Raw genomic sequence first — 26,294 nt, forward strand, 5'->3', positions numbered from 1 at the left:
AGAGGGGAGGTATCCAAAGCTCATCAACTAACCACGGGTGTTCCTCAGGGTTCAGTTCTTGGACCCCTCCTCTTCTCCATTTACACTACATCACTTGGTCCCATCATTCAGGCACATGGTTTCTCCTACCATTGCTATGCTGATGACACACAACTCTTCCTTTCATTCCAACCAGATGATCCCACAGTAGCTGCATGAATCTCAAGCTGTCTGGCGGGCATCTCGGCATGGATGAAAGAACATCATCTACAGCTCAACCTGGCTAAGACTGAGCTTCTCGTCTTCCCTGCCAATCCGACTCTAAATCACGATTTCAGCATCCAGATAGGTACATCCTCAATTACCCGTCAAATTCGGCCAGAAATCTTGGAGTAATCCTTGATGACCAACTGTCCTTCAAAGACCACATTGCAAAGACAGCTCGGTCATGCAGATTTGCACTATACAACATCAGGAAAATCAGGCCCTTTCTAACAGAACATGCAACACAACTTCTGGTCCAGGCCCTGGTCATTTCTAGGCTTGATTACTGCAATGCTCTTCTGGCTGGACTGCCATCATGCACAATCAAGCCTCTACAAATGATTCAGAACACTGCAGCGCGTCTCGTCTTCAACGAGCCCAAAAGAGCCCACGTCACGCCTCTCTTCATCTCTCTTCACTGGCTACCACTTGCTGCTCGCATCAAATTCAAGGCGTTGATGCTTGCTTACAGATCTGCCACAGGCTCAGCACCCTCCTACTTCCACTCACTCTTACGAGTCTACACTCTACCAGAAACCTGCGCTCATTAAAGGAGCGAAGGCTTGTGGTACCATCACAGAGAGGCACAAAATCACTTTCCAGAACGTTCTCGTTCACTGTTCCTTGCTGGTGGAACGATCTTCCTGCCTCCATCCGGAATGCGGAATCCCTGGCAATATTCAAAAGACAGCTGAAAACCCATCTCTTTAGTGAGCACTTAACCTCATCTTAAAAAAAAAAAAAAAAAAAAAAAAAAAAAACTTCTTACTCCTATCCTTTCACTTCCTCTAATCCCTCTCTATTGTATTTTAGGATAATCTGAGCACTGCCTATAACTTGTATTATGAGCACTTCTTGTCTATTTGCCTCGTCATGACGACTCGCTTGTTGTATTCCTCACTTGTAAGTCGCTTTTGGATAAAAGCGTCTGCCAAATGAATAAATGTAAATGTAAATGTAAATGTTATCTGACCTTCTGTTGGAGGAAACTTAAAAAAAAAAAAAAAAAAAAAAAACATGAAATGAAAAATAGTCATGACGCTGTTATAAAATTATTTGTCAGAGTATTGTCACTTAATGACATTTTAATGACAAGTTCAATTTGTACCACTGTACTTGAGCTCAAGATACATATTTATGACACTATTATAATGGCCTCATGACAGCCAATGTCGAAACCAACTACATGACAGTTTAATGCAATGTTAACCCATAAAGCTAAATGATGTCAAGTTGTCATGACAAAGACACTGACAGGTTATGATGTGTTGGTTTATGTCAAGTTGTCATAACTCGGACATCTCAAACAATGTCATCTTTGCATTAAAAATGACATAATTGAGCGAATGACACTTAATGACAGTTGTCATAAACATTCATAAAACCTCCTTCATATTCATGACACATGTCATGTCATGATTATGAAGGTGTCATGTCAGTCTTATGCACACCCCTTCAAGTAAAGTGTTACCAATAATAATAATAATAATAATAATAATAATTAAAGCTGCAAGCAGCGATGAAAGGGCCCTCACACCCGGGCTCACCACCACCCGTTGGCTTTAGGAAAACAGTGAACAGTGGGTGACATGCATTTCAAAGTGGCACACTTCCTGTTGCCAACAGGTGATGCTTTGACCGTAACTGAATATTGCCATGTAGATGACTTCAGGCCAGGACTATTATCAAACATGTGAAGTCTGGAGCAGATCGGACTTTGTATGCCTGAGGTACAACAACTTCCTGTTTCGTGGCGTTAATCGCATACATTAGCACTTAGCCAAGTGTTGCATGATCTAACATGTTTCTAGTGTGTTTTGGTACTTTGTGGCATATTGAAATGTGCTTCTGGTAGTGAATTACAGTATAAGTATGCCATTTTCTGTTGCCAGCAGGTGGTGCTATGACTAACTGAATATTGGCATATAGATGTCTTTAGGCCTGGACTCTTATTACACACGTGAAGTTGGGGGCAGATCGGACATTATATGCCTGAGTTACAACAGCTTCCTCTTTTATGGTGAACATCAGAATTTGTCAGTCCGCCACGGACACGCCCTTTAGTGAAAACTCTAGATCTTCGCAATTTAACACCGCTAAGGTCCTAAAATTAGACTGACCATATATGATGTGGTTCTGGTTAAATCTGTATGAGGGGTTAATCACATTGAAAAATATGTAATTTCCTGTTGCCTGCAGGTGGCGCTATGACTGTAACTGAATATTGCCATGCAGATGTGTTCAGGCCAGGACTCTTAGCAAATGTGAAGTTTGGGGCAGATCCAACTTTGTATACCGTTACATCAACTTCCTTTTCATGACGAAACATCATAATTTGTCAGGCCACCACAGACATGCCCTTCAGTGAAAACTCTAGATCTTCGCAATTTAACATTGCAAAGGCCTTCAGATTAGACTGACCGAATATGTTGATCTGATTAAAGCTCTAGGAGGAGTTTGTTAAAATACAACATCTGGAAATGGCAAAAAGTGCACAAATTTTGCAGACAAAATTAAAAATATCTGACTTCCTGTTGGTTTTCAGACTTTGCACCAGGAGGCTTTTTTTGTAGGGATTGGGCTATTACATGCGTCTACTGAATTTCATACCTGTACATGAAACGTGGTGCAAGGGGCACTTCGTTGAAATTTTGTAGGGTGGCGCTATCGAGCCATTTTGCCACGCCTAATTCTGAGACCCATAATAAACGTAAATTTTCACCACTTCTGATGCATGTGCAAAGTTTCATGAGTTTTCGAGCATGTTTAAGCCCTCAAAAATATGATTCATTTGGGAGAAGAAGCGGCAGAAGTATAATAATAATAATAAATATAGCTGCGAGCAGCGATGGCGGGCCCAAGCCCGGTGGCACCGCCACCCCGGTGGCTTCAGGGCAACTGTGCACAGCGGGCAATAGGCACTTAAAACGGTTAAACATCAAAGGACTATGTCAAATTCACTCCACATTTACTGCACTACAAAGTGCCGCTATAGAGCCCCTCCTCCCTGCCCATTTTCAAAGGTTTACATGTGCCAAGTTTTAACATTATTCTGATGAATTTTTGAAGCAAATCAGATAAAAATAAGAGGGTGATCTCAATGTATGCTGAAAGTGACACATTTTCTGCTTCCAGTTGGTGGCGATATGACTTTGAATCACAATAGTCACATCCATGTCACATACAATGAAGACTAAGCCGAAGTTTCATCAAAATCAATTAATGTATGCAGAAGTTATAACACTTTGTTTCCCTTTTCTTGCCATAAATTCGTTGCCTCGACACGGCCAAACCGTTTGAGATATTCAAAATCCGTTTGCAATTAAAATTATTGACTACAGGGGGACTTTAAATATTGTAACATCACACGCCTTGAGCAACGGTGCTGTTGTTCTGATGTTATTTCAGCATATTGCTTTTATTAACAGTTCAATAAACAAGAGATAAATATTGAGCAACATATATCTTAGACACATTATTGCCAGTGATTTTGTCTATTTTTTGTTGCGTCAACAAAAATAGTTCCAAAGAAAGCCAAAGCCAAAGCAAAAGCCTGAGGACAGGGAAGGGATAATAAGCTACTTATCTCTCATATGCTAACTTATTTGCTGGGCCTAAATGCTTTTTTTTTTTTTTTTTGCGATATCTCAGAATTCTAAAATGGCGTATGTGGATGGAAACAGACAAATGGAGTGAAAAAAGCAGTAAAAAACCTCAGTGCAGTTGAACTGCTGCACTATGGGAACACAGTTCAGGTAATTAAATTTGAGGACCAGAAACGATTTGTTGTCTAAAAGAGGAATTTTCTACATTCTCATTGAAAATGATTAGAAGAAACGATACATACTACAACACTGAATTGTTTGTAACATGCGTCAATCATGTATATAACTCACCAACAGCCTGGTAAAATGCAGCGAATCCCAAGTGTGACTCATGATTTTAGTTGTCTGTTAGAAAAACCAGCTGGAGACGGTTACCAGGAGCCAAGATGGGCTTTTCACCTGGGTGAAACCTGTCGGTGGAATTCTGACCACAGAACTTTCCCAGAACCTTCTCACCAGACACAACCTGAACATAAAAGAATCACATGTGCTGAGGTATTAGAAACTATATGTCCTGCTAAATAAATGTCTTACTAAAGCCAAATGACAGCAGTCACAATGACATGACTTTCAAACATTACTTCACATCTAGTGCATAGAGTATGACTTTCTTTCATTCAGTCATTCCCCCACAACACAAGATACAACACCTATGTTGAAGCATCACTAACCGAGACAGAATCATAGTAACAGTTTGGAGAGGGCTCAATGTCCAAGTGATTGAATGTTAACTGGATCTGGTAGCCTTGAGCATCCAAGCCCACTGTTCCTGAAGATTTGCTGGATATGGTTGAGGGTACTGTGGAGAAGACACCTCTCCAAACATGGCCGGCTCACATTCACACACATTCACACATGCCCACAGCAGGCTGAATCGGTGTGGTAGGACAGGGATCAGACAGAAATCAAATTAGATTAAAGGTGCTAAAGAGGATGTTTTGTTTTATACATTTTTGCAATATTACTTGAAACTGTCTTTACTAACTGATAAAAGACTATTATAGGTGCATTGAAAGTAATAATATTAATATACATCATCTGTGCACGAGGTAGGGCCTTAAAAACATCAGCCAATCGTTTACGCGATCATCGCGTAAACGATTGGCCCTCTGGCTTGTCAATCACTGCCACATTCCTTGTAAGAGACGTGCGCAGATTGGCCCTCTGGCTTGTCAATCACTGCCATGACGTTCCTTGTGAGAGACGAGCGCAGCTGTGTGCTCCAGTAACTTTCCACACTCCACAGGCGCTGCATGCGATGTTTTTGTCAGGAGACAGGAGTAACAACTGCAGATTATGAGTTACCTGCGGTGAGTCCGACATAATGAATCCACTAACACGATACAGCGAATGCCGTGGTAAACACCCGTGTTCCAATACTCGTGCACGAATTTTGGGAGGCGTTCCCTCGAAAGGAAGGGGGGTTGTTCTTACGCATGCGCTCATTTCAAAAACTCATTAACAGTCTTTGGTTTCTCAGTTGACGAAAAGATCCTCTTTATCACCTTTAATTTTTAAATAATTTTATCGTAGATGGTTAAAAACATTTTTCTCCATTGATGATTATTAAAATACTAATGTAGATTAACATAAATTCAGATGAAACATGAAATAACTTACCAAATTATTATAACTCTTCCAGCCATGACAAACATGGAGATGTCAATAGCACCTTCACTAAAATTATACAGCAGTTTTTCTCTCCGTAGTTTTTTTATGGCTACAATTGCAATGCCTCTCTATTGACAGAGCAAGGGTCTAACACTCATGATGAAAGAAACATTTGTTTGATTTGGCTGTGCTACAAAAACAATGACAGCAAAATACAAGAGAAAGAGAGAGATGCAAACAATTAAACCTTTCATTGATTCACGCTGCTTTTTAGCTTGTTTACAAAATGGGGAAGGGTTAAAGTCTGCAGACATGTTTTTATGCTGCACTACCATGGTGTAGGCCTAAATTGTGGTTTGTTTACAATATGTTGTCTCCTCACATTCATTTTCTTTTGTAAATGGTCCTTAATGCCTACAGGGGACAATTCCTACAATAACTGCATATTATATATTTAAAGGTGATGGAGCTAAAATATCCAAGTTTCAGTAGGTAATTGCATTTAATATAAATAATAAAAATTTATCTGACATTTATTTATATAAGATTCACTTGCATTTCTTTCATTGTCCATGATCACATTTAACTATGATGGTTCAGGGGGAATATCTGAGCTCCTCTTTGAGGATGATTGGATGACAGGATGACAGTTTAGACTTCACTCAAACATTACTTTATTTTTACCCAGCAGAGGGAGATAAAGTTATAAAAATAATCATCTTTGCTAATTTATTTTGAAGCATTTTGACAAATTGGAAAAGACAGAAATAGGCTCCAATTTTATTTAATTAATTTTCTGCCTGCTGAAATAGAAAACAGTTTTTGTTTCTTTTCATTATAAAATCATTTTATTCTAAAATCTTTTTGATCATTATGCACATAACTGAAACTGATCTCAGGTATCACTAAACACTGAATGTCTTGACTTGCACTATAGATGTTAATTATTTGCCATTGTTTCTCTGATCCAGTCCAAGTAGTTCTGCACTTTAGTATAGAAACCTTTAGAGGCTGTATTGCCACATCTTTCAGGACCCCATGACACAATGCCCCTCACCTCATAGAGCTGCTCTTTAGATCCATAGCCCAACATGGGGAAGAAGAGAGGACACCCACTGTCACCTTTACAACTGTCAACAATTTTAACATCATCTCCAGCACAGAACATGTTATCAGTGACGTTCAGATCCCATGAATCACACTTATCAAATGTATATTCCTGAACATGGCCATAACGTAAAATTTTACTTCTTAAGCCCCGCTCAAACCCTCCAAAACCTGATATTGTACCCATTGTGCCCTCCATTACAGGTTCATGTGTTTTCTTTGGCAGACACACTGGCCTGATGTTTGGACCGAGTGGCACCCTGGCAGACATTTTGATCAGAGCAATGTCATTATCAAAGTTAGATGTAAAACCATGCTGACCAACCCTCTGATAATTTGGGTGAATTATGATCTTCTCTGTCTCCATAGTGACTGGGGGTTTGTCCTCTTCAGTTATTCCTCCAAGCCAAGTCATATTGGTGTTTTCAAGTCCATCTACTACTTGAGCAGCTGTTAGAGCCCAGTAATCACTGATCAGAGACGCACCACCTCTGGGAGCTGATCTATGTAAGAGCTGCCAGGGAATCTGCCCAGGTCTGGCTGGCTTCCCACCAAAGACTCTGGCACCAAAAGAGACCTCTGTATTCATTCCACACACTAAAAATAAAAAGAAACAAATATATGAAAACATCCCCCAGTTTCACAGACAAGGCTTAAGCCTAGTCCCAGACTAAAATGCATTTTTGAGCTGTCTAAACTGAAACTGACTTGCACTTACATATCTTAAAATATGTCAGTGCCATTGTTTTGTCTCAAGATGCACACCAGTAATGTTTTTTCTAAGGTATGTTTATAAAAGCTACTTAAATGTCCTGACTTAATCTAAGCCCTGTACGTGAAACCATGCAATGTAGTAATGCAATATAAAGTTAATTTTTTTTGTAAAACTACAAAAAAAAATTCAAAATAAGATTAAATATCTCTTTATCTTTTGGCTGGCTTCCCACCAAAGACTCTGCTATCAAAACTGATTTCTGTGTTCAATCCACACTCTGAGATAACATTAAAAAAATACACATAAAAGATATGAACACATTTAATCTAATATACTAATGTCAATTTAAGTTTCAGAACCATTACCAGGAACACAAGGAGGAATATTGTCTTTGCTGTCATCTGCGGTCCATTTCTGGTCTTCTGAGCAGGTGTATCTTACTAGAAAAGAAAGAAAGAAAGAAAGAAAGAAAGAAAGAAAGAAAGAAAGAAAGAAAGAAAGAAAGAAACTGAGCAAAAAAAAGGTGGTGGAAATTTGTGAAATCATATGAATGAAAACCAGGTTTGTTCAGTATCTGACCATTAGGAGTTTCTTCAAATGTGTAGTAAGGCTCATTGCAGTAATACTCAATGACTGAATGATACTCATTGTTTGATCCGTTGATAAACCGAACACCTCCATTTAGCAGGGGCTTTGGATCTCCACAACCAGTAAATGCTAAGAAAAAAGCAGTAGAGATTAAAACAAAGCAAGATAATAAACTGAATGTTAGAGATCCATGAGCATAACCGCTGTACTACAATAAATAATTCCGGTCTTAGGATTTGACTGATACAATGCCACAACAATGGACAATGACCGCTGTTTTCATATTACTCCAAATGTCCAGATAGGCTGTCAGTCTGTGCATTAGTCTGGGGATTTTTTAATGACTCTCTGCATGGTTTTTCATGCATAGATGTATCCCAATTAACACAAATACACAATGATTAGTGAACCTTAGAAGCTAAGAATAATACTACTAATGAAAAAAATTGAGGCACTTGACAAGCAAATTCCCATGTCCCAAATAATGTTTTTCTCAACTTCACTTTGAAATAAAGGTTACATATATATATATATATATATATATATATATATATATATATATATATATATATATATATATAATATATATATATATATATATATATATATATATATATATATATATATATATATATATAAATTAGCTATTGAGTATTAGTATATACATTAACATAAAATACAATTTGTGATACATTTTTTAATGTGTCCCTCAAACTCCAGTCCACCCTGTTACATTGGTGCTATTTGCCCTTTAAAATCTTAAGCATATGCCCTAAATCACATGATTTGCTTAAAGTGAGATAATTTCCATGGAGGGAAAGCAAGAGTAAAAGAATCAGTCATAAACATTTCTCTCTTTTTCTCATTTTTAGAAGATAGATTATCTAATAGCATAAAACATAACATGTCCACCCTGTTTTGTCAATTTATGCTGGACAATAAAATGTTTGTTAATTTTTTTAAATATATTTTATATATCTATTAAAGTCTTCAATGGCTTTCAAAAAGTGGTGAGGGCAAAATTTACTTCAGCAAAAAGTAGAGGGGACCCATCCATCCCACCTGCAAATTAGGCCTATGATCAACCGATTTATTCAAAAGCACTGATTCATTCAAGAACGAAACGCCACAACCGTGTGTTAGGAGACGCACAACTGTTAGTTCTGATGTAGATTCATTTTTGCTGTGGCAGAACAAAATAGACAAAGTACAATTATATTTTGTGTAAAATGTAATATTTGTTAGAGCACTAATGTTGCTTTATTATAACTCACCAACAGCCTGGTAGGATGCAGTAAATCCCATGTGGGATTTGGGTTTTGAATCATCAGTTAGAAAAATGAGCTGTAGACGGTTACCAGACACCATGATGGGCTTGTCACCAGGGTGAAATCTGTCTGTGGAATTCTGGCCACAAAACTTCCGCAGAACCTTCTTATCAGACATAACCTGAACACAAAATAATCAATTAAAATGCCATCAAACTGTATCTTACTGCTGTTCAAATGATTGTGCAAGCTCAAATGAGCTTAAAGTAAAAAAAAAAAAAAAAATCTTTACTGTGATTAGATTTTACATGATTTTGAAGTGACTTACAATGAGAGAATCATGGTAACAGTTTGGAGAGGGCTCAATGTCCAAGTGATTGAACTTTAGCTGGATCTGATACCCCTGCGGCACCTCCAGGTCCCACTCTTCCAAGATATCTGCTGGATATGGTTGAGGATACTGTGGAGAAGACACCTCCCCAAACATGGCCGGCTCACATTCACACACACTCACACATGCCCACAGCAGGCTGAATCAGTGTGGGAGGACAGGGATACAGACAGAAATCAAAGTAGTTTAATCTGTAATTCTATAAACGTTCTGAGATGGTTTAAAACAATAATCTCCATTGACAATTAGTAAAATAATAATGTGGATGACACTAAATTCAGATGAAACATAAAAAAAGGAACTTACCAAATTATTAGAACATTTCCGGCCATGACAAGCAGATGTCAATAGCACTATTACTAAAATGATAAAGCAGTTGAGAGGATTTTTTTTTTCTCTCCGTAGTTTTTATGGCTACAGTTGCAATGCCTCTCTATTGACAGAGCAAGGGTCTAACAGTCATGATAAAAGAAACATTTGTTTGATTTGGCTGTGCTACAAAAACAATGACAGCAAAATACAAGAGAAAGAGAGAGATGCAAACAACACTTGCTATGATTTATGCTGCTTTTTAGTCTGTTGACAAAATGGGGAAGGGTAAAAGTCTGCAGACACATTTTTATGCTGCACTACTATGGTGTAGGCCTAAATTGTGGTTTGTAAATGTTATTAACATTTAAACAGGCAATGTGCACCATAGGATACATATTTAGTCTCATGTAGGAGGCATGAGAAAGAAATTTTCATCCAATACTGTCAATATCATAGTTGAGTCTGTTTGGAGTATGTGGCTCATGCGACTTGGTTTAAATTGTCTTTGCTTGTTTTGTCAGTTTGACCTAAAGCCAGCATATCTGCCCATAGTGCTGGACATTCTGACGTTGTAGAAAGTTGGCATATTAATCTGACTTTTTTCAGAAAAAAAAAAAAAATGCAATTCACCTGCTAATATTAATCATGAACTTTGTCTTAAATTGTTGAATTAGAAAATGAAGGCATATTGTGATCATGCTGTTATTTACCACATTTTGAAAAGCCTGAGATACGCTGCTCTGTTATGTTAAAAAAAAGGATTAACCGCAATATTGACAATGAGTGGTGTCTCAAGGTAAACTGACCCCTGTACTGGTTTTGCATTACTGCACATTCCGGGTTGACAGTTGGGGGTGGGTTGTGGGTGTTGGGAGGGCCAGTAGAAATCTCGTGCCAGGGCCGAGGCCCTTAGAGAAGATTCTTATAGGCCCTCACACAGTCCCTCTTCTCAATCTATGTATTTTAAGTTTTAAAAAATTGTGCAAATAGTAATATTCACATGTAAAACTGATATTATTACATTTAGTTATACATCTTTGCATTTTTAACTAGATATTTTCCTGCAGAGTTTCACACAGATCATTTTATGGTAGAAAAGGGGCGTCCAACCCTGCTCCTGGAGGGCTAACGTCCTGAAGAGTTCAGCTCCAACCCTGATCAAACACACCTGAAAAATCTAACCAAAGTCTTCAGGATTACTTAAATTATAGGTTGTATCATAAATTACATTATATGATTGATTATTGAGCTAAATCCTTCAGGACAGTGGACCTCAAGAGTTTTCCACCCCTGAGGCTAAAGACTAAACAGTTCAGCAGTGGAAAAATATAAGAAATGTATATGCCTCAATTTTATTACACTTAGACATGTCATACATGCTGCATATTTTGCATATTACATATTTTTGCATCACATAAATCACAGAAACATTGATGCCACATTTTTTATACCTAAATAGGGCAACGTATCCTGGGAGATACAACTCATAAAAACGTATCAAATATTAAAAAAATTCCTTTGTTTCTATGTTTTACTGAAATCCAAATAATATAAAAAGTGACATGAAATGATTTTTTAGTGATCATTTTCCCCTCTTGCCTGTTTTAGGGTTAAGATGAGGTTCATTTTTCAAAAATGACAGGGGACAGTTCCTACAATGTCTGCATATTGTCTATTTTAATGTGGTGGCTATGAAGTCCAAGTTTTTTCAGTAGGTATAACTGCATATAATTAAGAAAGAATTTATCAGACATGTATACAGTCATGTACAGTACAGTCCAAAAGTTTGGAACCACTAAGATTTTTAATGTTTTTAAAAGAAGTTTCATCTGCTCACCAAGGCTACATTTATTTAATTAAAAATACAGTAAAAAACAGTAATATTGTGAAATATTACTACAATTTAAAATAACTGTTTTCTATTTGAATATATTTCACAAAGTAATTTATTCCTGTGATGGCAAAGCTGAATTTTCAGCATCATTACTCCAGTCTTCAGTGTCACATGATCCTTCAGAAATCATTCTAATATGCTGATCTGCTGCTCAAGAAACATTTAATGTGTACAATTGTACAAAATATTTGTGTACAATATTTTTTTTCAGGATTATTTGATGAATAGAAAGTTCAAAAGAACAGTGTTTATCTGAAATCTAATCTTTTGTAACATTATAAATGTCTTTACTGCCACTTTTGATTGATTTAATGCATCCTTGCTGAATAAAAGTATTCATTTCTTTAATTTCTTTTCAAAAAAATAAAAATAAAAATTCTTACTGACCCCAAACTTTTGAACGGTAGTGTATAATGCTACAGAAGCTTTGTATTTCAGATAAATGCTGTTCTTTTGAACTTTCTATTCATCAAGGAATCCTGAAAAAAAAAGTACACAACTGTTTTCAACATTGAAAATAATCATAAATGTTTCTTGAGCAGCAAATCAGCATATTAGAATGATTTCTGAAGGATCATGTGACACTGAAGACTGGAGTAACGATGCTGAAAATTCAGCTTTGCATCACAGGAATAAATTACTTTGTCAAATATATTTAAATAGTACACAGTTATTTTAAATTGTAATAATATTTCACAATATTACTGTTTTTTACTGTATTTTTAATTAAATAAATGTAGCCTTGGTGAGCAGACAAAACTTCTTTTAAAAACATTAAAAATCTTAGTGGTTCCAAACTTTTGGACTGTACTGTATACGGTAAAAAATTTAGACGTCTAAAACGAGAAAATTTAAATAGAAATGTCAGAGTATTTTGATAAAAGAGAAGAGGAGCTTCAGTTTGTTGCACAGCTCTATTTGTTTAAACCGTGAAAGGCATCTAAGCTTATACTCCTACATCCTGTGTCATACATTGCTTCAGGTGTTACTCATTTGGCGCAAGTCGATTTGCGCTAGATGCGTACGTTGTGTGGCGGAAGCTAGTTATTTTGGTTTATTAAGTTTTAAATATGTATATTTTTCTTACAAAAAACATTGCTTCACTTCAGAAGGCCCCCTCTCGAGCCATATGGATTATATTTATGATGGATGGATGATTATATTGTGTGCTTCAAAACAGACCCAACGTTCACTACCATTATAAAGCTTGGTAGAGCCAGAATATTTTAAATATATCTCTGATTGTGTTCATCTGAAAGAAGATATACACCTAGGATGGCTTGAGGGTGAGTAAATAATGGGATAATTTTCAGTTTTGGGTGATCTATCCCTATCTATAATATTAGGTAAATACAACAACACATTACACAGTATCATTATTTATTTAACAAAAATGTAAGCGAGTGTCCTTAGTTTTTTACACATGGCTTCTCCATTTTAGTTTTTGTTAAACAAATAATGTCATGGTGTAATATGTCAGGTGTTGTTGTTCATCTGAGGTTGTGTTTACCTACTTTAAAGACCTGCCAAGGACCAGATGTTTATATATATATATATATATATATATATATATATATATATATATATATATATATATGTCCTGATACGTAAAACCATAGAATTCAAAATAGTGTACTTTCTTTTCACGACTGTATAAGATTCACTTGCATTTCTTTCATTGTCCATGATCACATATAACTATGAAGAACATCTGAGCTCCTCTTTGAGGATGACTGAATAACCAGTTTAGACTTCACAACAAATGCCAATATTTTATCCAGGAGAGGGATAATTCTCTTTGCTGTTTTATTTATTTTAAAAATTTCAACAAATTGGAAAAGACAAAAACAGAGTCCAATTTTATTTAATTATTTTATTTATTTTTTGCCTGCTAAAATAGAAAAACATTTTTTTCATTGATTTTTAATTATTTGCCATTGTTTCTTTGATCCAGTGCAGGTAGTTCTGCACTTTAGTATAGAAACCTTTAGAGCCTGTATTGCCACATCTTTCAGGACCCCATGACACAATGCCCCTCACCTCATAGGGCTGCTCTTTAGATCCATAGCCCAACATGGGGAAGAACAGAGGACCTCCACTGTCACCTTTACAACTGTCAACACTTTTAACATCATCTCCAGCACAGAACATGTTTTCAGTGACAGGCAGATCCCCTGATTCACACTTGTCAAGAGTATATTCCTGAACATCCCCATAACGTAAAATTGTACTTTTTAAGCCCTGCTTAAACCCACCAAAACCTGATATTGTACCCATTGTGCCCTCCATAACAGGTTCATGTGTTTTGTTTGGCAGACACACTGGCCTGATGTTTGGACCGAGTGGCACCCTGGCAGACATTTTGATTAGAGCAATGTCATTATCAAAGTTAGATGTAAAACCATGCTGACCAACCCTCTGATAATTTGGGTGAATTATGATCTTCTCTGTCTCCATAGTGACTGGGGTTTTGTCCACTTCAGTTATTCCTCCAAGCCAAGTCATGTTGGTGTTTTCAAGTCCATCCACTACATGAGCAGCTGTTAGAGCCCAGTAATCACTGATCAGAGACGCACCACCTCTGGGATGTATATGTAAGAGCTGCCAGGGAATCTGCCCCAGTCTGGCTGGCTTTCCACCAAAGACTCTGCCACTAAAAGAGACCTCTGTATTCATTCCACACACTAAAAAAAAAATACAAGCATACAATACACAAACAATGTAAAGTTAAATTACAATAGTGCAAATGCACAAGTCAAAATAATATAAAATCTCTTTTTATCTGTCTGTCTATTACCAGGATAACAAGGAGGAATAACATCATTGTTGTTGTCTTCTGTCCATTTCCGGTCTTCTGCACACCTGTATCTTACTACACAGGAGAAAGAAAGAAAGAAAGAAAGAAAGTTAGCTTAAAAAGTCAGGATTCATCAATCACAAAAATAAAATAGGGTTTTGTACAGTATCTGACCTTTAGGAGTATCCTTAAATCTGTAGTAAGGCTCATTGCAGTGATACTCTATGACAGAGAGATATTCGTTGTTTTCTCCACTGATAAACTGAATGTCTCCATTTAGCAGTGGTTTTGGATCTCCACAGTCAATAACTGCAATGATACATAGGAACAAAATGATGAATGGATGAAATAAAGCAAAATGCTAAATCAGGTGATGTGTATTTACTCACTCTTGCACTCTGGCAGTGTCAAATGCCATTGTCCATTACTCTGACAAACGGTCTTAAAACTTGCAATCTCTTTCTCTCCCTTACAGAAGGCAAAGGAAAAGAAAAACACAATATTACCAGGGAAAAATAAATAAATTCATGTCACATGATACTTAGGCCATCACCACCAGATTTCCAGGTTTGACCATCACCATGATTTTTAATCTCACCATCATAAGCTTGTATCCTGGGTCACAGCGCACATAAATGTAGTCTCTGTACAAGTACTCTTCAAAATCTGGTGTGACTTTTCCATTGCTGATACTGTCTGGATATGGACACTTCACCCCTTTAAAAGAGATGTGAGGATATCAGTCTAATATATATTTGCATAGATATTTAAAGATTTATAGTGATTCGTCAGTGTTCTGACATCCACAAGGAAAAACAGTCAACAAAGATGCAGTATATTTTTCTCTCTCTCACTCTGTGTGGTGTAATGTAAGCTCCACCCCTGGCTCTGTCCGTATCTGTCGGTGTGATACTCCAGCTGGACGGAGTGAGTGCCCGTTTTGAGGACGCCAGGACTGTTTCCTCCGCAGTACTTCTTGGTTTTTCCTAGGGCAGACACCTGAGAAAAAATGAGAAGCAAAAGTAAATCAAAAATGTGTATTCATATGAAGATAAACAGACATTTATAGCAAAACATACTTGCAGCCAGTGGAAGAGGCAGGCTGGTCCTTGATTGTAGACCTGCTCTATGTGGAAGGTCTGGCTAAAGTTGAGAGTGATAATGAAGCCTGGCTCCACAGAGATGCTGTAGACACAGTCCAGATCATGCGGGGACATGTCTGGGTAACCAGGACTGGAGATGGTCCCCTCTAGTTCACTGTGCACCCCACCTCCACAGTCCACTAGCACAGGAATGAAACACACACCACTTGCTATAGGTTATGATTTTTGTTTTTTGTTTTTCAGATGGCTGTAAAGTTAGACTTTACATAAGTGTTATTTTGGTATTATTTATATACGATGACTGTTTTTATTAATTTTATTAACCGTTATTATTAGCTTTAATTTTTCAGTTTTCATTTTCATTTTAACTTTTAGTAATTTTGTTATGAGCTTTTGTCAATTTTATTTATCAATTTTAAATATATATATATATATATATATATATATATATATATATATATATATATATATATATATATATATATATGGTAGTATATATACTACCAACCTCCATAATCAACATACAGCATGCTGAAAATGTTGTTTACAATCATGGCGCCTAGACTGTTATTAATGAACACACTTACAGGCGCAGGTGCGATGGTCAGACCTTAGCGTGTAACCATGGTGACATGCACAGAGGTAGGAGCCAAGAGTGTTGAGGCATATCTGTGAACATGGTGGACCTTTTACCACACTGGAAGATGAACACTCATCTATGTCTAAGGGAACATGTATATAAGGATATCAAGCATTAAAAGATGTACACAAAATGTTATGGTGTTAATACAGCACTGAAATTGTAGCATATTTAATTAAATGACATCACGTGACACAATTTTTAGAGGCATTATTGCCAGTAACTGTGTCTATTTTTGTTGCATTTATACAGTGCCCTCCACAATTATTGGCACCCTTAGTAATTATGAGCAAAGGCGGCTGTGAAAATAAATCTGCATTGTTTATCCTTTTGATCTTTCATTCAAAAAATTCACAAAATTCTAACCTTTTCATTGAAGGAAAACAGTTGAAAATGGGGGGAAACTCACATTATGAAATAAATGTTTTTCTCCAATACACGTTGGCCACAATTACTGGCACCCCTAGAAATTCTTATGAGTAAAATATCTCTGAAGTATATTCCCATTCATATTTAAAATTTTTTAGCACACCAGGGTGATCATGAACATGAAATTGTCCAGCCATGACAAATCATTCATCACAATGAAACCAAAGAATATAGTCCTGATGTGCAGCTTCACAAAATAGAAAGTGGCTGTAAGAAAATACCTAAAGCATTGAAAATCCCCATTTCCACTATCAGGGCAATAATTAAGAAGTTCCAATCAACTAAAGATGTTACAAATCTGCCTGGAAGAGGACGTGTGTCTAAATCGTCTTAATACACACTGAGGAGGAAAGTTTGAGTGGACAAAGACTCTCCTAGGATCACAGCTGGAGAATTGCAGAGATTAGTTGAGTCTTGAATCTCAGAAAGCCTAAAAAAAATGATCAAACAGCACCTACATCCCCACAAGTTGTTCGGGAGGGTTTCAAGAAAAATCCTCTGCTCTCATCCAGAACCAATCTCCAGCATATTCAGTTGTCAGACACGACTGGAACTTCAAACTGGACCGGCTTCTATGGTCAGATGAAACTAAAAAAAGAGCTTTTTGGCAGCAAACCCACCAGATGGGTTTGGTGCACACATGGATAAAAAGTACCCCATGCCCACGGTTAAATATACTGCTGGATCTTTAATGTTGTGGGCCTATTTTTCTGCTGGAGGTCCTGGACATCTTGTTCAGATACATGGTATCATGGATTCTATCAAATACCAACAGATAAAAAATCAAAACCTGAACGCTTCTGCTAGAAATCCAATAATGGGCCATGGTTGGATCTTCCATCAGGACAATGATCCAAAACAAACATCAAATCCAACACAAAAATGGGTCACTGAGCACAAAATGAAGCTTCTGCCATGGTCGTCCCAGTTCCCTGACCTGAACCCTAAAGAAAATGAGTGGAGTGAACTGAAGAGAAGAAGCAACAACATGGAGCTGGGAATCTGAAGGATCTGGAGAGATTCTGCATGAAGGAATGATCTCTGATCTCGTCAGGTGTTCTCCAAACATATATCAGGCATTATAGGTGAAGACTCAGAGCTGTTATCTTGGCAAAAGGAGGTTGCAAAAAGTTTTGAATAAAAGGGTGCCAATAATTGTGGCCAACGTGTATTGGAGAAAAACATTTATTTCATAATGTGAGTTTCCCCCACTTTCAATTATTTTCCTTAAATGAAAGGTTAGAATTTTGTGAATTTTTTGAATAAAAGATCAAAAGGATAAACAATGCAGATTTATTTTCACAGCTGCTTTTGCTCATAATTACTAAGGGTGCCAATAATTGTGGAGGGCACTTTAATTCTAAATGAAGCCACAGTCCCCGGGCAACACACCACAGTAGTGTTTTGTTACTGAATGAGTGTTTTTGAATGAATCAGTTGAGCGAATGATTCCATGACTTTATGATGCTCATAAAGACAGTCATTTGTCTGTACCTACTGGTGTATCGATGTAATCACAGACAGTAGCAATATTACCATTTTAAGTAGTGAATTTAACTTATAAAACACTTGCGAATAAAACTGTTCCCATGTGTTTAAAAGAACAACATTTTCCTGTGAAACTGGTGCAATGTATCAATAATAAAAATGAAAGTTGCTGCAACTGGTTAAGCCATTGTGGTTTTTCCATCATAATAAATTACCTACACCTCAGATGCCTGATGTTTGGGAATGCAATTAATTTTGGTAGGCCTAAATGTGTTTCTATCATAGTTTATGCACACATTTTCTTATTGGATAAAAAAATAATGTATCTGCCGCAATTGAGCGAACACATTTTTTAATTGCATTTTAAGATTTTATGCACATCTTAGTGTTTCCATTTTTTTTTTTTTTTTTTTTTCACAATATCTCAAAATTCACAAATGTTAATGGAAAATACCCAACTGACAGTCTGTACTGAATGCACAAACACAGACAAGGGGAGTGATACAAATAGTTAAAAGCCAATCAAATTTGAGGACCGAACTGTTGAAAAAAAAAAGTGGAATGTTATACGTCCTAATAGAACATGTTTAGTAAAAAACATATGTACACAACTAAATTCTTTGTGATATGCTTGGAAGATGTAGCCAAACTCACCAACAGCCTGGTAGAATGCAGCGAATCCCAAGTGTGACTCATGATTTGAGTCGTCTGTTAGAAAAACCAGCTGGATACGGTTACCAGGAGCCAAGATGGGCTTTTCACCTGGGTGAAACCTGTCGGTGGAATTCTGACCACAGAACTTCCCCAGAACCTTCTCACCAGACACAACCTGAACATAAAAGAATCACATGTGCTAAGGTATTAGAAACTAAATATGTCTTGACATTTTCCAAACCTAATTCACATCTAGTGCATATGACTTTATGGGGTCATTCCCCCACAACACAAGATACAACACAGTACAAGGTATGGATTGTGCAACATCTAAGTTGAAATATCACTAACCGAGACAGAATCGTAGTAACAGTTTGGAGAGGGCTCAATGTCCAAGTGATTGAATGTTAGCTGGATCTGGTAGCCTTGAGGCACCTCCAGGTCCCACTGTTCCTGAAGATTCGCTGGATATGGTTGAGGGTACTGTGGAGAAGACACCTCTCCAAACATGGCCAGCTCACATTTACACACACTCACACATGCCCACAGCAGGCTGAATCAGTGTTCGAGTAAAAAACAGAAAAAGATTATAATTGTCATGCTGGAAGAATTCAGTAAATAGACACAGTAACCATTCTGAGATGGTTAAAGAATGGCAGTATCCACCAATGATTGTTATTAAATAAACCACACAGTTGAATTTCTATATTGTAACACATGCAAATGTTAAGAATTAAATCTAAAAACAGCTTACCAAATTATTAGATGTATTCCATCCATAACAGATATGCAGATGTCAATAACTGTTTCACTACACTGTTCATGCAGTCATGAGGTTTTCTTGTGATAAAGTGTATGTGGTTAACAATCACAAATGAGAGAACAAGAGTCTAAAAGTCATCAAAAAAAGGTAAACTTGTTTGATTTGGCTATGGCAGAAAAGAGAGATAACTACTTTTCCCGTAAACCTTGCTGCGTTTTCAACCTGTTTACACAAACATTAAGGGTTAAAGTCTACAGAGATCATTTTCATGCATCTTTTTCTTTACAGATTATTAGATTTTTCCATCCTTGTCAGTTACAAAGAAAGTGTTTGTGTATAAAGCAGTTTTGAGGAAATAAATCATAATTCATAAATATTAGCTGTTTAGGCATCGCAGGTGGGCAATGTGTTTAAAAGTCACCATAAAAATCAGGTTTATTTGATTTGGCTGAAGAGGAAGACAAATCTAGAAAGGCAAAAGTACAAGGCATGGAAAAGCCATGAAAGATAAAAAAGAGACTCAACATGCTGGATTACTTGTAGGAAAAAAGAAGAACATTTTACAAAAGAAACTGAATGCCTTTACATGTGAAAATGATTTTATTAGGAGTATAAAACTTCAATCATTTATGGTAATAACTGATCAGATATAGTAGACGGACACTCTGATGTGCATTGTAATAACTGGTGTAGGTGAATATCATTTTAGTACACAGATGTTAGTTTTTTTCCATGGTTTCTTTGATCCAATCCAAGTAGTTTTTGACTTTAGTATAGTAGGCCTTAAAGCTTGCATTTCCACATCCAGGAGGACCCCATGATACAATTCCTATAAGACGATAAGGCTGGTCTGGAGACCCAGAACCCAGAACTGGGGAAAACAAAGGACCTCCACTGTCACCTTTACAACTGTCAATGCTTTTAACATCATCTCCAGCACAAAACATGTTATCAGTGACAGGCAGTTTCACTGGATCACACTCATCAAGAGGATATTCCTGAATATGCCCATAACGTAAAATTTTACTTTTTGAACCCCGCTCAAACCCTCCAAAACCCGATACTGTGCCCTCCATTACAGGTTCATGTGTTTTCTTTGGCAGACACACTGGCCTGATGTTTGGACCAAGTGGCACCCTGGCAGACATTTTGATCAGGGCAATGTCACTATCAAAGTTTTTTTGTTCTTTACCTTTACCAACTCTAGTATAATTTGGGTGAATTATGATCTTCTCTGTCTCCATAGTGACTGCGTTTTTGTCCAGACCATCAATTATTCCCCCTAACCAATTCAAGGTGGATTGTTCATATCCATCCACTACATGAGCAGCTGTTAGAGCCCAGTAATCACTGATCAGAGAAGCACCACCTCTGGTATGTGTCTTATGTAAGAGCTGCCAGGGAATCTGCCCCAGTCTGGCTTGTTTCCCACCAAAGACTCTGCCACCAGAAGAGACCTCTGTATTCATTCCACACACTAAAGGAGAGAAATATTAAATATATTAAAGAAATATGAAAGCCAACCAAGCATGTTTGGGTTTATAATCATATTCAGGATGATTCAATACCTGGTTCACATTTGGGTGAATCTTCTGTTAATTTTTGACCACTCTCAGACTCCCAATAACCCTCAGCATTACAGGTAAAATGACCTGAAGAAAGAGAAGACAGAAGGATGTGGAACTAACTACTGTTTTATCAAGAATTACAACAATGGTGTTTACATAAAACAAACATCTCACCAGTTTTATCCAGTTGATAATATTGAGAATTACACTTGAAACTGATTTGTTTCTTATAAGTTGTTGGAGGATCTTTATCTGATAGCTCCATTAATTCATGAAGCTCTGGAATGCCACAATCCACAGCTAAGGAGGACAACAAGAACAACAGGGTTTTTTTTAGGTGGGTGGGTGGGTTTTGTTAATGACACATTAACAATTTTCAGCTTCATGCTAAAAAGCATTCTGGATGTGTCTCCAAACATAATGAGCTGCCTAGACGTGCCGATATACAGTAATACAGTAATACAATATATCACAATAATGAACATGATAATGTTTTTTGCGGGCACTTCAAAACACTGTGAATTATTATTTATTACAAATTATTCCGATTTTTAGAATGCATTTTAAGAATGGTTTTCCATCAACCGCAACAACAATAAAAAGTACAACACTGCATGTGTGCTGCTTCAAAAAGAGGCATACACACTCTGACATAAACAACACCAATGCAGATAAGAAGCATGGCAGAACGAGTGAAGGAGACGCGCTGAATGAAAATGAACGAAAAGAATAATATTGTTAACATTAGCTCATTGTTAATGTTAGTTAATGCATTAACTAATGCTAACTAATGAGACCTTATTGTAAAATGTTACCTATTGTTTAATTCTTTTGTACTTTAATCTGTTTGAAATATTTGTTGTGTATTGTTTTGTGTATTGTTATATAGTATTTAAATGTTCAGATTTCTTTTTGTTATAAGAAAGAAATGTTATTACACCTGATATTGTCACGTAACGGTTGTATATAAAATCATACGACGAGGAATAAATTGAAGGAACAAACTCATAACATAAACTCAGTAAATAACTACTTGCATATTGCTTACATAGACAAAGACGGACAGAGAATGGGAGATAACTCAGGGTTAAAGTAGACAGAGGAAACAAAGGGAGCTAATGAGTTAATTAACGAACGCCAGGTTAACTGAATACAACCATCAAAGGAACTAACTAGAAACCAGTTCACAGGGAAACACAATGAAACAGAACATACATGTTACAGATATAGTATGACAACACATTATTTGCAACTTATTTCAATATCATGATAATCCTGCGATAAAATACTGTGATAAAATCTTAAGCAATTATCGTGACATGTAAATTTGATACCGTCACATGCCTAGAGCTGGCAAACATTTTTTGGGCATTGTACTGTTGGTGTGCCCACTACATGAATGCGGTTTCAAATGACTACTTAGCAAATTTGTTCAAAGCAGCTGTTTTTTGTGAGCTTGTAACAACACATCACATAATTTACTGTATTTACGAGAACAGTAGTTGAAGACAGCCCATTTAATACTAAGGATCCGAGAGAGGGTTGGAAAAAGATCAGGCAAAAATATATGATGTTTTCCCAAGTATATCTCAAAACACGACTTACTCAGAAATCAAGAAAAGAAGACAGTAGCCTATTAAAAGACATTTTCTCACGTTCACAGGCGATAACAGGACTCCACTCTCCATTATTCTGGCATGTGGATTCATACTCAACCTCAGCTGATTGAATCTGTGAAACAAAGAGTGACTTGCAATGATTAAAAACGTTTGACTCATAAGCTACTTTATAAAGTGCATGCAAACTGCTATCTAACTGCAAAAGCAAATTATCCAAATTTAAAGTAATTCAATTATATCTATTAATTATTCAATTATATATAATTTTTCTAAATAAATAATTTATTTACAAATTTCTATTAATTATATAATTCATCTAACTTTAATCTGCAGCCCTTCAGTCTGGGCAGGTAAAACCAATCAGACTTACTGATTTTAATACATGTCCTTTGTCACACTTCACTTTAACTTTGTAGCCCGTGGGATATTCAGAATAAGAATGCTGTGAGATCAGACTAGATGATGGCGTCACAGGTCCAACACAATTCATCTCTGAGAGAAAGTAAATAAACAACAACGCAACATGTAAATAAACAATTCACAGCACTTTTCAATCAACAATATATATTAGTCGTCACATTTTCAGAGGCAGATTCTCATATTGTTACATTTTGTTCTACCAATCCTAAATATGCAGCATATCCCTGATTAGTTTTAAAGATGGGGGCACACACCTCTCACTCTGTAACTGAGGCTAAATCCTCGGTTTGCACCTTTGTGGTCTGTCCTGAAGATAATCTCAACATGTTGAGACCTTGTGACGAAGAACGAAGGGGGTTTCCTTCCGCAAAATGTCCTAACGTCACCAGAGAGAGGTTTTATCTAAGAGTAAAGAGTATATAAAGAGAGAAGTAGTCAATGAGGAGAAATACAAAGAGAAAGAGACAATGTTCAAATTTTGTATAAAACATGTTGCATACAGTTAACGAGTCGGTACACTGTCCATTCTCTTTCATTTCCACATCAAACAAGCCTGTGAACGTCAGCTCAAACTGCAGACCTTCTTCTACAGCCAGAGTGTAAGAACACACAGAGTTTTCAGGGTACGGCTCGGGCCAGCCAGGTGACATCAGAACACCTTCTCGAGAGCCGTTGCGATCTTCACTGCAGCTAACTAACAGACAGAAAGAAAACAAAACGTGTCACTATCTGCTATAGGGATTAAGTTTAAAGTAGGGGTGTCAACTGAATAAGAAATGAATCAAATTATATATATGATATGCTGACTAATTAAACAAATAAATCACAACTAATCACATATATAAATATTTGTATTTTAGCACATTAGGCTATAATGATAGACAAGTAAATTGTTTAATAGACATTACAAAAGTTTTAGTCTTTCAGAGTTAAAAGTCAAGATGATACTTAAGAGATTCCTTCTGTATTGTGACACATATCCGAGTGAACTGGCTTGTTGAAATATAGGGCAGGGGATTAGTTTTATCTGTTGGTTTTTGATTGGATTTTGAGAAAACACCTCTTTACCATCTTCACGTACTACAATTTTATTTGGCCTTCAATGTTTTAATCATTCATCAGCTGGAAAAAAAAAACTGTCTGAAAGGGATCTCTAAGATATTAGTCCTCTGTGTCATTGTGGGGTGTGGACTTCCCTATTCTATTAGAGAATTACAAGGATTATTAAAACTATATAGTTATAGTGTTTGGTGTAAACAGCCCTTTATTCTTGTTGCTATGCTGATTGTTTAGCACATATTTCAGTATTTTTCTTAATGGAAGTTTCTTAATGGAAGACGTAGTAGAAGACAAATTATAATTTTTTAATTATGCTAAGTAGCCAAGTAATTTACAGGATAACAAAAATAATAATTTATTTTGCAATAATGACTAGCTGACTGACATTATTCCTTTCATAATTAATTGTTAAATTGACAACCCCAGTAAAATTGCCTCAAAATCTTCAATTCAAAATCTCAATCGACCACATCCATTCATTACCATGGCAGGTGTGCTCATCAGGGTCAAGGACGTAACCTGGTCTGCAGAAACAGCGATAACCTCCAATGTAGTTATTGCAGAGTTGGGTGCACTCATTTTCAGGGTCCGTACACTCATCAACATCTAAAAGTCAGTGGGATTTGATGTTAAAGCAATGGCTAAGATAACATTCTCAATGACCCACCATCTCATATCCATTCTGCCCTGCAGGCAGTGTATTTCTCATCATCTGTTACTCACCCTGAATGGCGTAAAAGCCTCGAAATCCAGTGTGTCTCTCAGGGTTCGAGTAGTCTGCAAGAAATGAAACAGAGAGACAACCACCACGGGAGGAGTGGAGGAAAGGGTTGATAGACGCCTGCAGTTCCTTCATGGACTTCCGTCCACACAGTTTGAAAAGAAGCTCCTCATCAGCAAATATCTGGACAAAAATTGTTGTCACTTACAAAACAAAATATAAATTTATGCAAAATATACACTGTAGTACATTTTATTTTCCCCCACAAACACTCCCTTTAACATAAAACTGCACTTCTAAGTGCACACAGATACAGCATGTGTTTTGTAAAAAAAAAAAAAAAAAAAAAAAAAAACCTCTTTCGAACACACACACCTTAAGGGAATCATCCTCACAATCAAGGCTTTCTTCCAGGTCCAAATGTATGAGAGTGAGTGTGATTCTGTGTCCAGTCGGAGCACACTCTTTCCAAGTCAGTCTGGAATTGGGGTCATACCCTCGTGGATGTCCAGGGGACTGCACCCATCCAGTCAACGGCACTGACCCACACACGGGAAGAAGAAGGACAATAACACTAGATAGGAAAAGTCAGAAATAAACAAATTCATAATGGAGAATGAGGGAGAAAATAGTAGGGTAGAAATGAATAAAGCAGAAAAGACAAGGATAGACATAAAGAACAAATTCAGAGGTAGAATGCAATGATGATAGATAGATAGATAGATAGATAGATAGATAGATAGATAGATAGATAGATAGATAGATAGATAGATAGATAGATAGATAGATAGATAGATAGATAGTGGAAAAATGATTACATGTAGAGAAATACATACATACCAGAAAACAATCATGATGGGAAGTGTTAAAAAAAACTCGCTCTCTCGTTTCACTTTCATGTTCTATGTGCATCATCATGTCCCAGCCCCCTTTTCCCTTAAAAACAGTCAACATACTTGAGTGTATGAGTGTTTCTCAACATCTGCCAGTGGGCGTTCACCCTGGACTGACATGAACTGTAGCGGAGATGTAGTGGCTGTGCCAGACAGAACACTGTCTACAAGAACATACAAGCCTCATTAACATTACACAACTAAAAAAAGAACATTTCTTAGTTCATTTAAAGTTTCAAACTTATGCAGTTATTCGAATATTTAAGATTATTATGTACAGTGGCCCAAAAAACGTATACGGACACTTAAAAATATATCAATCCAGGTAAACAAACTGAAGGGCTTGTCCCTTAAAAAAAATAGCCTCTACACCAGGCTTTAGTTTATGTCACAGCCATGAAAGATG

General features: G+C 36.8%; 3 protein-coding genes and 1 pseudogene across 5 annotated transcripts; all 4 read right to left on the reverse strand.

Annotated features, from left to right (window-relative positions):
- Positions 1-3,622: 3,622 nt before the first annotated feature.
- On the reverse strand, positions 3,623-5,975 carry LOC125261887 (annotated as a pseudogene).
- Positions 5,976-6,227: 252 nt separating this feature from the next.
- On the reverse strand, positions 6,228-9,982 carry LOC125261885 (complement C1s-B subcomponent-like). 3 transcript variants are annotated; one of them, XM_048180451.1, is made up of 6 exons: positions 9,835-9,982; positions 9,466-9,667; positions 9,144-9,318; positions 7,861-7,980; positions 7,647-7,721; positions 6,228-7,163 (listed from the first exon to the last, which is right to left on the reverse strand). In XM_048180451.1, the coding sequence occupies exons 1-6, from the start codon at positions 9,858-9,860 to the stop codon at positions 6,400-6,402; spliced, it is 1,362 nt and encodes a 453-aa protein (XP_048036408.1). In that variant the 5' UTR covers positions 9,861-9,982; the 3' UTR covers positions 6,228-6,399. The 3 variants fall into 3 exon arrangements, with proteins under 3 accessions (XP_048036408.1, XP_048036407.1, XP_048036406.1); XM_048180450.1 differs by having other exon boundaries at positions 7,861-7,989; XM_048180449.1 differs by having other exon boundaries at positions 7,861-7,998.
- A 3,610-nt stretch (positions 9,983-13,592) lies between these two features.
- LOC125261884 (complement C1s subcomponent-like) lies at positions 13,593-19,760 on the reverse strand. Its single transcript, XM_048180448.1, has 11 exons — positions 19,600-19,760; positions 19,197-19,398; positions 18,846-19,020; positions 16,222-16,356; positions 15,611-15,813; positions 15,386-15,530; positions 15,130-15,248; positions 14,921-14,999; positions 14,706-14,840; positions 14,532-14,606; positions 13,593-14,418 (listed from the first exon to the last, which is right to left on the reverse strand). Exons 1-11 carry the CDS (start codon positions 19,623-19,625, stop codon positions 13,658-13,660), a joined length of 2,055 nt encoding a protein of 684 aa, XP_048036405.1. The 5' UTR covers positions 19,626-19,760; the 3' UTR covers positions 13,593-13,657.
- Positions 19,761-20,189: 429 nt separating this feature from the next.
- Positions 20,190-25,994, reverse strand: LOC125261883 (mannan-binding lectin serine protease 2-like). Its single transcript, XM_048180447.1, has 11 exons — positions 25,836-25,994; positions 25,371-25,569; positions 24,998-25,178; positions 24,758-24,880; positions 23,716-23,909; positions 23,470-23,617; positions 23,166-23,287; positions 22,832-22,907; positions 21,351-21,476; positions 21,177-21,260; positions 20,190-21,085 (listed from the first exon to the last, which is right to left on the reverse strand). The coding sequence occupies exons 1-11, from the start codon at positions 25,892-25,894 to the stop codon at positions 20,328-20,330; spliced, it is 2,070 nt and encodes a 689-aa protein (XP_048036404.1). The 5' UTR covers positions 25,895-25,994; the 3' UTR covers positions 20,190-20,327.
- Positions 25,995-26,294: the final 300 nt, after the last annotated feature.

The sequence above is a fragment of the Megalobrama amblycephala genome, unplaced genomic scaffold, assembly GCF_018812025.1.
Source record: "Megalobrama amblycephala isolate DHTTF-2021 unplaced genomic scaffold, ASM1881202v1 scaffold519, whole genome shotgun sequence".
In the NCBI taxonomy this organism is placed as follows: domain Eukaryota; kingdom Metazoa; phylum Chordata; class Actinopteri; order Cypriniformes; family Xenocyprididae; genus Megalobrama; species Megalobrama amblycephala.